At 65.9% G+C, this 13,732-nt stretch overlaps 2 protein-coding genes across 2 annotated transcripts; one reads left to right on the top strand and one right to left on the bottom strand.

Annotated features, from left to right (window-relative positions):
• Window positions 1-1,359: 1,359 nt before the first annotated feature.
• MIEF2 (mitochondrial elongation factor 2) lies at window positions 1,360-4,055 on the bottom strand. The gene is made up of 3 exons (XM_088527788.1): window positions 3,880-4,055; window positions 3,233-3,410; window positions 1,360-2,576 (listed from the first exon to the last, which is right to left on the bottom strand). The coding sequence occupies exons 1-3, from the start codon at window positions 4,039-4,041 to the stop codon at window positions 1,522-1,524; spliced, it is 1,395 nt and encodes a 464-aa protein (XP_088383914.1). The 5' UTR covers window positions 4,042-4,055; the 3' UTR covers window positions 1,360-1,521.
• Window positions 4,056-5,038: 983 nt separating this feature from the next.
• On the top strand, window positions 5,039-13,599 carry FLII (FLII actin remodeling protein). Its single transcript, XM_088527787.1, has 30 exons — window positions 5,039-5,131; window positions 5,788-5,898; window positions 6,281-6,352; window positions 6,557-6,637; window positions 6,999-7,084; window positions 7,203-7,364; window positions 7,525-7,628; window positions 7,702-7,877; window positions 7,954-8,111; window positions 8,251-8,335; window positions 8,648-8,795; window positions 8,931-9,064; window positions 9,148-9,360; window positions 9,452-9,631; window positions 9,702-9,784; window positions 9,876-9,950; window positions 10,211-10,294; window positions 10,384-10,555; window positions 10,634-10,738; window positions 10,962-11,153; window positions 11,257-11,445; window positions 11,540-11,679; window positions 11,805-12,030; window positions 12,105-12,259; window positions 12,378-12,438; window positions 12,528-12,656; window positions 12,805-12,911; window positions 13,052-13,157; window positions 13,254-13,319; window positions 13,465-13,599. The coding sequence occupies exons 1-30, from the start codon at window positions 5,069-5,071 to the stop codon at window positions 13,597-13,599; spliced, it is 3,798 nt and encodes a 1,265-aa protein (XP_088383913.1). The 5' UTR covers window positions 5,039-5,068.
• Window positions 13,600-13,732: the final 133 nt, after the last annotated feature.

The following is a 13,732-nucleotide window of genomic DNA, read 5'->3' as shown; positions in this document are numbered from 1 at the left end:
CAGTCGGTAACGGGAGGCAAAGAGAGGGCCTCGCACACAGGGCCCCGGCGCTGCCGAGCTCCCCGCAGAGCGGGACGGTGCCCAGCGGCTCCGCGCCGTCCTCCAGGCTCCAGCCCTTATCACGACAGCAGAGACAAAACTGAGATTTGACACCAGGGAGCCATTATGCACAGGGCAGGTTTATTCTCAGCGCTAACACTGGAGGAACAAAGCTGGTTTTTCAGACGGGAGGAAAAGCACTGCTGTTTCCTCCTACAAATGAGACAGCCCTAAAGAAAACTAAGCCACGGTATTTGCTCACACTGAAGTCCACAGGATTTCTTCATTGCTACCAGAGTGCAAAATCTGCATAATTCTTCCATTAAACATGATATACTCCTTAGCACTCAGATTAGAGTCAGAACAAAAGTCTATTAGCAGCCACTCAAAAGAAAACAAAAGAAAACAAACACACGCACAGGCAAAACATACCTTCTTAAAAAGCAGCATAAACCAGCTCAGTTCTTGCAAGTCTTCTGCTCAGAGAATCATTTGTATCTTACCCACCTGCCCCACAGTATGAGGCACCAGGGGAACACGCTGATTTTTAGATAGCAGCAATACACACACCGGAACGGTCACCTGGAAAACTGGAAGGGGTCCAGGCCGGAGAGTAGTGAGGATCTGCCCGGAGACCCTGGGATGAGGGCACGGAGCCCTGCCCGTGCTGCAGCCGCAGGGACTGCGGAGCCTCCTCGCAGTCAGCAGCTCTTTCCCTGCCACCCTGCTGCAAGCCCCTGTTGGGCTTGCAGCAAGGGTATGTGGGGACAGGGGACTTGAAGCCATGGCACCACAGCCAAAAAAAAAACAAAACAACAACAAATAAGTCTCTTCATTAGGAAAGAGCTGATATTGGCAGAACAAAGGGCTGAGCTCGCCCCTTTTGGCAGCGGGAAGGGTTTCCAAATAAAGTCCCCAGTCCAATTTGCTAAACCTTCGGCTTGGCAGCGTCTCGGCCCGCAGATCAGGAGACAGGGCTCCCGGAGGCGAGCAGGGAGCGCGGCCGAACCCGGCGCTGCCGCAGGGACTCGGCACCCAGAGCCCGCGGGTCTGCGGGACCCGGCGGCCGGGAACTGCTCCCGTCCGGGTCGCCACCGGGCACCTGCCCCAAGAACCAGGGAGCTTCGGCCCTGCAGCCCCCTCAGACCTTGGTTTCTGGGTGCTGGGGAGGCCTCGCACCAGGAGCTGCGCAGAGACCAAACGTGCTTCACGCCCAGCACCCAGCACATGGGACTCACCTTTGGCTACTAGAGGAGTGGGCTGTGTTTGACCCGAGTACGGCAGAACCTCACAGTGAAAGTCTCCTCATGCCATCACCCATCTCTTTGCAGGCACATTTTATTCAGACAGGGAATACTTTTGCTCATAAAGTGCAAGAACTTGGCCTCTCACTGACTAGTCAGCTAGAAACATCGCAACCCTCACAGCAGAGAGCAGCAGACACGAGTGGCAGCTTTCGCTCGGGAGCTCCCGACGCAGCAGTCATTTCTCCTTCAGCAGGAGCTCGGGCTCAGACACAGCCCTGTAGAGCATGAAGCCCATCTCATCGATTTCCTCCTCCAGCAGCTCGCAGAAGAGGTTGATTTTGGGGTTGAAATAGGAAGGGAGGACGCCCTTCTCCAGGTAGCCTACCAGCTCCTCAAGCACCTGCTGGAACCTGGCAGCGAGGTTTTCCTCTGCCCAGTCCGAGCCGGCCGCACCGAGGTGGAGGACGACGTGTGTCAAGGGGCTGCCGCTCAGTTTGCGCAGCGAGGGCTGCCTCTTGCAGAGCCCATTGAGGATGCGGAGGCAGCTCTGCCTCGTACCGGAGTCACCAGCATCCAGTTCCTTCACCCGTGACACCTCGGCCCTGTAAAAGCTCTCAAGCCAGAGGTTTTCCACCGGTCCTTCCGGAGGAGCCGCCAGAAGAACCTTGTCCTCCATTTCCACCACTGGGAAGAGGGTCACATTCAGCTCGACCTGCTCGTGTTTGACTTCCAGCTTCAGCTCCTCGGAGGCTACAACCGGCCGGATGACGGTCCCCAGCAAGCTGCCTATGGCAGGCCAGTTGATGGAGGCCACCAGCATCTTGTGGAGCGTTTCATTGAGCGCGTTGGAGGAGAGGTACCTGCCCACAATGAACCTGTCCCAGGGGCTGCGCCCGCGAGGGAAGTACTCCAGATCTGTCCTCTTGACCATGCAGTACCGGGGGTTCCTCACAACAGTCTCCTCTCCCGGGATGAGGCTCCAGAGAGCGGGGTCAAGGACCACGGGCAGCATGAAGTCGACACGGTCGGCAGCGAGAGCCTCGAGGCCGTCGAGCAGGGGGCCGCTGAGGAAGAGGCTGCCGAAGGGCAGCTCCGGGCACTTGCTCCGCAGGAAGGTCTGCAGTTCCGCGCAGATGCCCCTGGCCAGCTGCTGCGCCAGGGCCACGTGCTCCTCGGGGACGGCGAGGTGGCTGCTGTAGTGCACGAGCAGCTTCTCCTGCAGCGTGAGGCAGCGCTGAGGGCTGGATTCCACCTCAAGGGTCTCTGGAGGGGCAGAGCAGTCCCCGGGCTCTGTGAAAAGGGGATGGGGGCGGAAAAAACAGTCAGCAAGAGCGAACCGAGTGGATCATCCACAACCCAGAGCAGCGGCTTCTCCTGCCACATCCAAGGGGAAGGCTCAAACTGACCTTAAAACCACACAGGACCCGGCACGACCTCCTGGCTGGAGATGGATAAACCAGCCCAGCCACAACAGTCAGAAAGGGACTAAGCCCCGGGGCCTCTCGCAAGCCTCAGCCCCAGTTTTTGTCTCCTGCGAGTCTGGTGCCTCAGGGCACCACGCAGGGCATGTTTCTTGCTAGCAAAAAAAGCTGGTTTTGAACCCACTGGCTAAGGCAGCGTTTCTCGAGGGCGATTCAAGAGCACAGGCTCCTCTCCAGCCAGAGCTGACCCAAAAACAAGCAGAGCAGACGCTGCTCACGCAGAATCAGAGCCCAGGCAGCCTCCGGCCGCGCTCGCCGAGACGCTGGGGCCGCTACCGGCAGCGTTACCTAAAAAGGGGCCGCAGCTCGGGAGCCTCCCATTAGGAGAGTCACCACGGGGTCAGCTCGACGGATACGGAGCTAAAAATACCCCGGGCTAACGGGGAGCCGGGAGCGGAGCCGAGCGGGACGGCCAGGCCAGGGTGACCCGAGGCAGCGCGGCAGGAGCGGCGCCACCAGCCTCACCTGGCGCCGGCGGCCGCGCGGGCGAGAGCAGGGGCTCGCTGAGGTCCTCGCGCCGCGGCTTCCTCGGGGGCTTCTGCGTCGCCTTGATCAAGGTCAAGTCCGGCCAGGCCTCCTCCAGGGCCTTCTGCTCCGCCTTGGGATCGCCCTCGTCGCGGGCGCTGGCGGCCCGGTCCATGAGCTGCGGGAGACACCGCAGGGAGGGATGCGCCGGCGCGGCGCTGCTCTCGGCGGCTGCCAAAGCGCCGCAGCCACCGCGTCCCCTCGTGCGGACACGGGGAGCTTCCCTACACCTGGAAGGGAAAGCCCTGGACGCTGCCCCCCCTTAGCGGAAAGCTGTCCCTATTGCCAGGGAAAAGGGAGGCTGCAGGATCCTGAAAGGGAAAATCAGCACAGACAAGTTATCCCTTGGCAGCCCTTCCCGGCGGCCCCGCTCCGAACTACGGGGCAGCGATCCCAGCAATACGTGTGTGGGAAAACACCACCCCACGCACAGCCCTGCCAGCCTGCACGGAGAGGTTCAGAGAACCAAGATGTGGGTTTTTCCCTCATGTTTTAAGTGGAAAAACGGGAGCCAGGCTGGAGGCGCCTCTCCGAGCCGCCGAGGGAGCGCGTTTCCCGGCAGCCCCCCGTGCGCACGCGGTGCTCACCCGCTTGACGGCCAGCGTGGCGATGGCCAGGACGGCGGCGCCGCTCACGCCCAGCACCAGCCGCGCGTTGGCCAGGACGAAGTCGAGGACGGCGCCGAGGCCGCTGCCGCCGCCGTCGTCGCCCTCCTGCCGCCGGCCCCGCGCGTGGCCCAGCCCGGCCATGGCCGCCCTGCGGAGCGGGAGGGCACGGAGGCGCTGGGAAGGCCGGGACAAGGGTCGCTCCGCGGGGCGGGCGCTGCCGTGGGGCGGCCACGGGGCACCGTGGGGCCCACGCGCGCCCCCCCCCACCACCACCGGCGTGGGTGGCTCCACGGGAGCGCCCCCCTGCCCCCGGGGACACGGCGCTGGCGGGGGCCGCTGCAGCGCCCCGGGCGCCCCACGGGAGGCCCCACGCGCGAGGGGGCACGCGCGGGCACCGCCACCCCGCCGCAAACACCAGGCCGCACAATCCCCTCGACCAGAGCCGGGCTCGCGGGAGGACCCACGGCCGCCGCGACCGGCCGCCCTGTCCCTCCCACGCGTGTGCGCGGCCCACGGCGCCACAACCGGGCTCCAGCCTCCCCCAAGGAACAGCCCCCTCCAGCCGCCCCGCACTGAGCGCCCAACAGCCCCAGGGGGCCTCGATACCCACGCGGGACCCCCCCCACTCACCCTGTCCCCGCGGGGCGCGCCCGCGGCCCCCACCGCCCCGCGCGCGCACGCGCAGCCAATGAGAAGGCGGCACCGCGCGCACGCGCAGCCAATGAGAAGGCGATGCCTCGCGCACACGCAGCCAATGAGAAGGCGATGCCGCGCGCAAGTGCAGCCAATGAGAAGGCGGCACCGCGCGGGCACGCGCAGCCAATGGGAAGGCGGTGCCGCGCGCACGCATAGCCAATGAGAAGGCGGTTCCCCGCGCACGCGCAGCCAATGGGAAGGCGGCACCGCCCGCCCGCGCTCGCAAACAGCCCCCGCGGCGGCCGCGCTGACGTCACGCGCCTTAAAGGCGCCGCGCGGGGCGGGCGGGCGCGGCGGCGGCGGCGGCACCGGAGGCCCCGGCGGGGACGGGGTTAAGGCGGTGCGAGGGGGCGGAGCGAAGCGGCGCGGGGGGGTGGAGCTAAGCGGTGCGGCGGGGTGGAGCTTAAGCGTGCCGATCCCTCCGCGGTCCTTCCGCAGCGGTAGCGGCGACGACGGCGACGACAGCTGAGCCATGGCGGCCACCGGGGTGCTGCCCTTCGTGCGTGGCGTCGACCTCAGCGGCAACGACTTCAAGGTGCGGGACGAGGGGGCTCCGGCGCGGCGGGGCTGTCACGCGCCCCCGATCCTGGGGGGGCTGATCCCGATCCCACCCGTTCCCACGGGCCTGGCGGCTCCTGTGCCCCCCGCAATGCGATGGGGTTGGGGGGTTCCCGCCGCCCCGATCCCCGGGTCCCGGGGGGTCCCGATCCTCCCCGCGGGCCTGGCAGCTCCTGGGCCCTTCTCCCCGGTGCTCCCCGGTACCGGGGGGTCCTGCCCCGCCGCTGGCCCCGTTGCGGGGGGAATCTCAGGGCTGCGGGATCCCCCGTGTCCCCCCGCCCCGATCCCCTGGTCCTGGGGGGGTCCTGCCTGCCCCCCGCCCCGTAGAGCTCAGCCCCTCACCCCATAGAGCCCCCCAGGAGCCCGGGGTGACCCCAGCCCCACGGCGGGACGTTGCTTCCCTGATCCCGCAGCACGGGGCGATCCCGGCCGCCCATCCCGATCCCCTAGAGCCGGGCGATCCCGGCTCAGGGCCCCCAGCCCCACACGTCCCCATCGCACCCGGTGACAGTGGCCCCCAGCACCAACCCCACGGCAGGGACATTCCAGCATCAGTGTGCGGGGCTGAGTGGGGGGGTCCAGCCTTTTGCCCCGATTTTCTCACCCCTCTTTTTTTCCCCCTGTTCCTCGCAGGGCGGCTACTTCCCCGAGCACGTGAAGGCCATGACCAGCCTGCGCTGGCTGAAGCTCAACCGCACGGGGCTCTGCTACCTGCCCGAGGAGCTCGCTGCCCTCCAGAAGCTGGTGAGGGGACGGGGACACGGGGGCCCTGCCAGGAATCCCAGTGTGTCACGGCCTCGTGGCCGGGCGCTCCGCGGTCTAATAATAGGGCCATGAACCACGGCTGAAATCGGATGCAGGAGCTGGGAGGGGCGGGATTGAGACCGGCTCGTGCTTGGTTTGATTCTGTTTTCTTAAAAAAAACAGTCTGAAAATTGTGCTTGGGTTCTCTATCTCCTGATAAGAAGGGTGAAGGTTTGTGTTGGGGAAGGTAAATTTGGGGATTGGGTTTTGTTATGTTTGTTTCACCCTCTTCCTCGCTAAGAGATATGAAGGGCAGCAAGTGGCAGCTGCCTGCATTGGGTTTGGGAAGGACAATTTCTCTCACGGGAATTTCTCCCTGCAGGAGCATCTGTCCGTGAGCCACAACAGCCTCACGACGCTGCACGGCGAGCTGTCCGGCCTGCCCTGCCTGCGGGTAAGCGCTGAGGCTGGGCCGAGCAGGGAGATGCTCCGTTGCGTCCCCGTGCTCCGGGAGGGCTCCTGTCCCTCTCTGCACTGGGATCTGCGGGCACATCCCTCCCGTCATCCCGTGGCTCGGAGTCCTTGGATCCGCAGGAGCTGCATGGGACCTGCCTGGTGCTCGTTGATCCCAGCCCGTCTCTCTCTCTCTCCTTCCCAGGCCATCGTGGCTCGTGCCAACAGCCTGAAGAACTCGGGGGTCCCCGATGACATCTTCCAGCTGGACGACCTCTCGGTGCTGGTACGGCTGGCGCGGGAGGCAGCCGGGCTCCTGGTCCGGCTCTCCCACCTGGAGGCACCTCGTTCCCAACAGGGTGTCTTAGGGAAAGGGGCAACAAATGAGGTCCCAGCGCTGCCCGGATGCCTTTAGCTTTCCAGGGTCCTGTCTGAAGATGCCTTCCCCACATCAATAATCCCTCATTCTGGCATGTCCAGCCCAGGGGCAGCAGGAGAGCCTGGAGGGGGTGTCTGCGGGCAGGGATGGGGCAGGCCGAGCTACCAGAGATGCCAGTTGGTCCTTGAGTTGGGGTGGTGGCCACTGGATGCAGGGCCCTCCTTGGGGTGGAGGGTGACATCTGCTTTGCTGTCCTATTTCCCCCCAGGACCTGAGCTACAACCAGCTCACAGAGTGTCCCCGAGAACTGGAGAATGCCAAGAACATGCTGGTCCTCAACCTCGGCCACAACAGGTAGGTCCTGTCCCCCTCCATCCATGGCATCCGTCACCCCGGCTTGCTGCAGGTCCAGCTCTCTCCATGGGGCCATACAGAGGTGCTGGGCTGCCCTAACCCCCCTGTGTCCCTGCAGCATCGAGACCATCCCCAACCAGCTCTTCATCAACCTGACGGACCTGCTCTATCTGGACCTGAGCAACAACAAGCTGGAGAGCCTCCCGCCGCAGATGAGGCGCCTGGTCCACCTCCAGACCCTCATCCTCAACGACAACCCCCTCCTGCACGCGCAGCTCCGGTAAGGCCCCGTTTTCCAGGCGGGATGCAGCAGTGCGGGCGTAGGGGCAGCGTGGAGCTCCGCGGCATCCCGGCCCTGCTTCCCGAGGGGCTGCCCCTCCAGCCCGGTCTCCATCTCCATCCCGGTCTCCATCTCCATCCCGGTTCTCCATGGGCCGCAGGCAGCTGCCGGCGATGACAGCGCTGCAGACCCTGCACCTCAGGAACACCCAGCGCACGCAGAGCAACCTGCCCACCAGCCTGGAGGGCCTGGCCAACCTGGCAGGTAGGGTCGGGGCACACGGCCTTGCGGTGCCGCTGTCCCCGCTCCTGGGTGTCACCCGCCGCCCTCCTCCTAGATGTGGACCTGTCCTGCAACGAGCTCAGCCGCGTCCCCGAGTGCCTCTACACCCTGAGCAGCCTGCGGCGCCTCAACCTCAGCAGCAACCAGATCTCGGAGCTGTCTCTCTGCATAGACCAGTGGACCCAGCTGGAGACCCTCAACCTGTCCCGCAACCAGCTCACCTCCTTGCCTGTACGTAGCGTGCCGGCCTGTGTCACGTCCCTCCACACGGCCTTTCCCTCACCCCGCTGTCCCCTTCCCTCACCAGTCGGCCATCTGCAAGCTGACCAAGCTGAAGAAGATGTACCTGAACTCCAACAAGCTGGATTTTGATGGGATCCCCTCGGGCATCGGCAAGCTCACCAGCCTGGAGGAGTTCATGGCAGCCAACAACAACCTGGAGCTCATCCCTGAGAGCCTGTGCAGGTAGGGGAGAGCTGGGCCACCCCCAGGGGTGACGCAGAGGCTGCGTCGGACACTTGGGTGGGGACAGGGGGTCCTCCAGCATCCCGGGATGCTGTCCAGAGCCTGCCCGGCCTTGCAGCAGCATCTCCCTGCCCTGCAGGTGCTCCAAGCTGAGGAAGCTGGTGCTGAACAAGAACCGTCTGGTGACGCTGCCAGAGGCCATTCACTTCCTGACCGACGTGGAGGTGGGAGCCCAGACATCCCCTCCACCTTGGGGCTCTCCGCAGCGCCAAGCCTGTTGGGAGGGATGGGGGGAGCTGAGAGTGGGTTCCTTGGAGCCAAAAAAATGCACCCTGGGACACAGTTCAGTGTAGGCACGTGGTGTATTTGGGTTCACATTCCCTCCATGCATCCCGTTCACATCCCTGCACGTCCCCTCGCTCCCACGGTGCTCCAGAGGCCCCTGGAGCTGCAGCTGTCCCCAAAGCGGGGTCCGCTCCCCCGTGACCCCTCGGCGTCCCCGCAGAGCAGTGAGGTGTCCCGTGTGCCCTCCGCAGATCCTGGACGTGCGCGAGAACCCCAACCTGGTGATGCCGCCGAAGCCGGCGGACCGGACCTCGGAGTGGTACAACATCGACTTCTCCCTGCAGAACCAGCTGCGCCTGGCGGGCGCCTCCCCGGCCACGGTGGCGGCCGCGGCGGCCGGTGAGCGCGCGGGCACACGGGCAGGAGCCCCGAGAGGCTGCAACGGGAGCGGGCGGGACGGGGACGGAGCCTCGAGGGTGGCAGGTCACGGCCGGGGCCCGGGTTTGCTGGCCGCATCTCACTCCGTGTCCCCAGGCAGCGGCACCAAGGACCCCCTGGCCCGCAAGATGCGGCTGCGGCGGCGCAAGGACTCGGCCCAGGATGACCAGGCCAAGCAGGTGCTGAAGGGCATGTCGGATGTGGCCCAGGAGAAGAACAAGAAGCTGGAGGTAGGAGCCGGGCAGAGGCAGGGGAGCAGTCGCTCCGTGGCCCCGGCCAGCCCCAGCGCGGTGACCTGTGCCCGTCCCCGCAGGAGAACGGGGACGCCAAGGCGCCGGACCTGAAGACGCGCCGCTGGGATCAGGGCCTGGAGAAGCCTCAGCTGGACTACTCGGAGTTCTTCAGCGAGGACGTGGGGCAGCTGCCCGGCCTCTGCGTGTGGCAGATCGAGAACTTCGTGCCCACGCTGGTGGACGAGGCTTTCCACGGCAAGTTCTACGAGGCCGACTGCTACATCGTGCTCAAGGTACCAGCGAGGCCACAGGGCCCCCGCCGTCTCCTGCCACCATGTCCCCAGGCTGTCACCACTGTCCATCTCATGCATTGTCCCTCCCCAGACCTTCCTGGACGAGAATGGCTCCCTGAACTGGGAGATCTACTACTGGATCGGGCAGGAGGCCACGCTGGACAAGAAGGCCTGTTCTGCCATCCATGCTGTCAACCTGCGCAACTACCTGGGGGCCGAGTGCCGCTGCATCCGGGAGGAGATGGGGGACGAGAGCGACGAGTTCCTCCAGGTGAGGCCACCTCGGCTCCCCCCAGGCCCCCGACATCCCTCTGCCACCCTGACCCTCCTCTTGCCCCCAGGTTTTTGACCACGACATCTCCTACATCGAGGGTGGCACGGCCAGTGGGTTCTTCACCGTCGAGGACACGCGCTATGTCACCAGGTATGGCTGGGGCAAGGGCTGGGGTCGCTCAGGCTGTGGGAACGCGTGGGGCAGGCAGTGCCCACATCCCACCGCTCCATCTCTCCCCTAGGCTGTACCGCGTCTACGGGAAGAAGAACGTCAAGCTGGAGCCGGTGGCGCTGAAGGGGACATCCCTGGATCCCCGGTGAGAGGCGGTGACAAGGCTGGGGGACAAGGGGCTGTGGGGCTCACTGAGGACCCTCTGGCCACAGCTCTGGGGCAGAAAACAGCAGTGCCAGCCCCTTCCAAACCCAAACTCTGCTTGGGCTGTGGGTGCCGCCAGGGTGGTAACCTGCAGTCCCCTGCCCTGCGAGGAGTCCAGCAGAGAGGGCACCCCATCCTTGAGATATTCCGGGGGACACGCGGTGTCCCTCTCGCCAACCACCTTCTTACCCCGTTGCACAGGTTTGTCTTCCTCCTGGACCACGGGCTCAACCTCTTGGTGTGGCGGGGGAGCCAGGCCACGCTGAGCAGCACCACCAAGGCCAGGTAGGGCTGCCCGGGGGGCTTGAGGCAGCGCCCGGGGTTCGACGGGGATGTGGGGCACCCGCTCACCCCCGTGTCCGCCTCTGCTGCAGGCTCTTTGCTGAGAAGATCAACAAGAACGAGCGGAAGGGCAAGGCGGAGATCACGCTGCTCACCCAGGGCCAGGAGACCCCCGACTTCTGGGAGGCTCTTGGGGGGCAGCCCGAGGAGATCCGGCCCTGCGTCCCGGACGACTTCCAGCCGCACAAGCCCAAGCTCTACAAGGTGGGGAATCGCGGGGCCTTGGGAGCCCCCAGGGGTGCTGGAGCCCCCTTGCTTGTCCTCACTCCTGCCCCTCTGCAGGTCGGCCTGGGCCTGGGCTACCTGGAGCTGCCCCAGATCAACTACAAGCTCTCGGTGGAGCACAAGAAGAGGCTGAAGGCCGACCTGATGCCGGAGATGCGCCTGGTAGGCTGGGGCATGGGGATGTCTGACCAGCGACGCTGGCTTTGTGCCCTCGGTGCCTCCAGCCGTGCCCTGGGGCAGCAGCTCAGGGCGGGAGAGCCGGTTCCATCCCGTGGGATCCGGGATGGGGGGTTTCCTGCGTTTGTCCCGGCTCTGCTTTGGGAGCGGGGAGGGAGTTGTCTGGCCTGGGAAGCAGGTGCCTGAACCCCGCGGGCGGCTCCTGCAGCTGCAGAGCCTGCTGGACACCAAGAGCGTCTACATCCTGGACTGCTGGTCCGACGTCTTCATCTGGATCGGGCGCAAGTCGCCGCGGCTGGTGCGGGTGGCGGCGCTGAAGCTGAGCCAGGAGCTGTGCGGGATGTTGCACCGGCCCAAGCACGCCATGGTCACCCGCAACCTGGAGGGCACCGAGTGCCAGGTGAGGCCGCAGCCCCTGCGCACGGGCACAGACCCCGCTGGGGAGTCTTGGGGGGCTGTTCCCTGCTTGGGGGGGGATCCTCGCTGATGTGCTGCTGCCTCAGGTGTTCAAGTCCAAGTTCAAGAACTGGGACGACGTCCTGCGTGTGGATTACACCCGCAACGCCGAGAGCGTGCTGCAGGACGGCGGCCTGGCCGGCAAGGTGCGCAGGGACGCCGCCAAGAAGGACCAGATGAAGGCCGACCTCACGGCGCTCTTCCTGCCCCGCCAGCCCCCCATGCCGCTGAGCGAGGTAGGGCCGGGCTCGGGGACCGTCCTGCGGGCTGGTCGCGGCGCTGGCCCCAAAGCAGGGCGGCCCCCGGCTGACCGGGCGCGCGGGGCTGCAGGCGGAGCAGCTCATGGAGGAGTGGAACGAGGACCTGGACGGCATGGAGGGCTTCGTGCTGGAAGGCAAGAAATTCGCCCGCCTGCCCGAGGAGGAGTTCGGCCACTTCCACACCCATGACTGCTACGTCTTCCTCTGCAGGTGACGCTGGCCCTTCCCTTCGTAGGGGCCATCGGACGCTCCCTGATCCTATCTCCTACCTGGGGCTGTCTGGACACCCAGCTGTCCCCATGTCCCCCTCATCACCCCTCTCTCCCTGCCCTCAGGTACTGGGTGCCAGTAGAGTATGAGGATGAGGAGGAGAAGAAGAAGAAGGGCGAGGGCAAAGGGGAGGAGGATGGTGAGGAAGAGGAGGAGGAGAAGCAGCCTGAGGAAGACTTCCAGTGCATCGTCTACTTCTGGCAGGGCCGCGAGGCCTCCAACATGGGCTGGCTCACCTTCACCTTCAGCCTCCAGAAGAAGTTCGAGAGCCTCTTCCCCGGCAAGCTGGAGGTGACGTCCTGCTGGGCTGGGGGGGCAGCGTGGGGGTGCCCGCGGCCCTGCTGCTGATGCCCGTCCCTGGCCAGGTCGTGCGCATGACCCAGCAGCAGGAGAACCCCAAGTTCCTCTCGCACTTCAAGAGGAGGTTCGTCATCCACCGGGGCAAGCGGAAGGAGCGGGCCAGCCCGCCCCAGCCCAGCCTCTACCACATCCGCACCAACGGAGGGGCCCTCTGCACCAGGTGAGAGCCCCCCCGGGCGCTCCGGGCCTGGGGACACCCCTGGGTGCTGCCTGCACCCGCCAGCTCGGTGCCAGCGAACACGGCCGCGCTCACACCACTGCACCGGGCTGCGTTCTAGGTGCATCCAGATCAACACGGACGCGGGGCTGCTCAACTCCGAGTTCTGCTTCATCCTCAAGGTACCCCAGGGCTGGAGCCACCCGCTGCTACCCCTGCTCAACCCCGTGTCCCCAGCGGGCAGCCCTGACCCTCTGCTCTGCCCCCACAGGTGCCTTTTGAGAGCACCGACAACCAGGGCATCGTCTACACCTGGGTGGGCCGGGCCGCCGACCCCGACGAGGCCAAGCTGGCTGAGGACATCATGAACCACATGTTTGACGACTCCTACAGCAAGCAGGTGAGCGGGGCTGCCCCACACAGCTGCGGAGCAGTGGGGCTTGGGCACCGTCTCACCTGGAAGCAGGAGCTGCTGACGGAGGGGAACGGGCCAGGGGCTGCTCCCTGCGCCTTGGTGCTGAGGCTCAGCCCTGCCCCTGCCTTCGCAGGTCATCAACGAGGGAGAGGAGCCCGAGAACTTCTTCTGGGTTGGCATCGGCAGCCAGAAGCCCTATGATGAGGACGCCGAGTACATGAAGCACTCCCGGCTCTTCAGGTGGGTCCCAGCCCAGGAGCGGCTACTCCAGTCCAAGCTGTCCCCATTCCCAAGGCGCTCTCCCCAGGAACAGAGTCCTAAAAGCTTCATGTCCTGGATCCCCCTTTTCTCCTGCCTGACGGCGCTGGCTCTCCCTGCAGGTGCTCCAACGAGAAGGGCTATTTCTCCGTGTCGGAGAAGTGCTCGGATTTCTGCCAGGACGACCTGGCCGACGACGACATCATGTTGCTGGACAACGGGCAGGAGGTGAGGCCGGGCGCGAGGCCGCCCCGACGCCGCTGCCGGCACCGGCTCCGCGGGCGGCTCCGCGGCTGACCCCAGCGCCGCGGTTGAATCCCCCAGGTCTACATGTGGGTCGGGACCCAGACCAGCCAGGTGGAGATCAAGCTGAGCCTCAAAGCGTGCCAGGTAGGTCCGGGCACCGCCGCGTCCCCTCGGGGACCCGAGCCCTCCTCGCGTGGGGCAGGGAGCTCCCATCCCGCCCCACGCATGGGGGGCAGAGCTCCGGGGAGGGCCAGGGCTGCCGTGCCAAGGGCGCCGTGCTCCGTGCCAGGTCTACATCCAGCACATGCGCTCCAAGGACCCCGCGCGGCCCCGCAAGCTGCGCCTGGTGCGGAAGGGCAACGAGCCCTGGCCCTTCACGCGCTGCTTCCACGCCTGGAGCGTCTTCCGCAAGCCGCCCGCCTAGGGCCGCGGGGCGCCCGCCAGCATCGCTTAGCCCCGGGCCGGGACGTCGGGAAGCGCCGAGGCGGGGGAAGGTGTTGGGAACGTCCCCGGTGCCCGCGCTCCCGGCACGGAGCCCAGCTCGGCCCCTTCCCCAG

Source organism: Tinamus guttatus, unplaced genomic scaffold (genome assembly GCF_059628265.1).
Source record: "Tinamus guttatus ecotype Peru unplaced genomic scaffold, ASM5962826v1 Tinamus_guttatus_pri_ptg000291l, whole genome shotgun sequence".
NCBI classification, from domain to species: domain Eukaryota; kingdom Metazoa; phylum Chordata; class Aves; order Tinamiformes; family Tinamidae; genus Tinamus; species Tinamus guttatus.
This window is presented reverse-complemented; position numbering and strand designations above follow the sequence as displayed.

Excerpts from the sequence above, each read along its gene's own strand:
- MIEF2 (XM_088527788.1), bottom strand. The coding sequence starts at position 4,041 with ATGGCCGGGCTGGGCCACGCGCGGGGCCGGCGGCAGGAGGGCGACGAC. Across the intron at positions 3,411-3,879 it reads CCACGCTGGCCGTCAAGCGG|CTCATGGACCGGGCCGCCAG; the intron begins GTGAGCACCGCG and ends TGTCTCCCGCAG. Across the intron at positions 2,577-3,232 it reads CGCGCGGCCGCCGGCGCCAG|AGCCCGGGGACTGCTCTGCC; the intron begins GTGAGGCTGGTG and ends CCCTTTTCACAG.
- FLII (XM_088527787.1), top strand. The coding sequence starts at position 5,069 with ATGGCGGCCACCGGGGTGCTGCCCTTCGTGCGTGGCGTCGACCTCAGC. Across the intron at positions 7,629-7,701 it reads GGGCCTGGCCAACCTGGCAG|ATGTGGACCTGTCCTGCAAC; the intron begins GTAGGGTCGGGG and ends CCCTCCTCCTAG. Across the intron at positions 12,031-12,104 it reads TCTTCCCCGGCAAGCTGGAG|GTCGTGCGCATGACCCAGCA; the intron begins GTGACGTCCTGC and ends GTCCCTGGCCAG.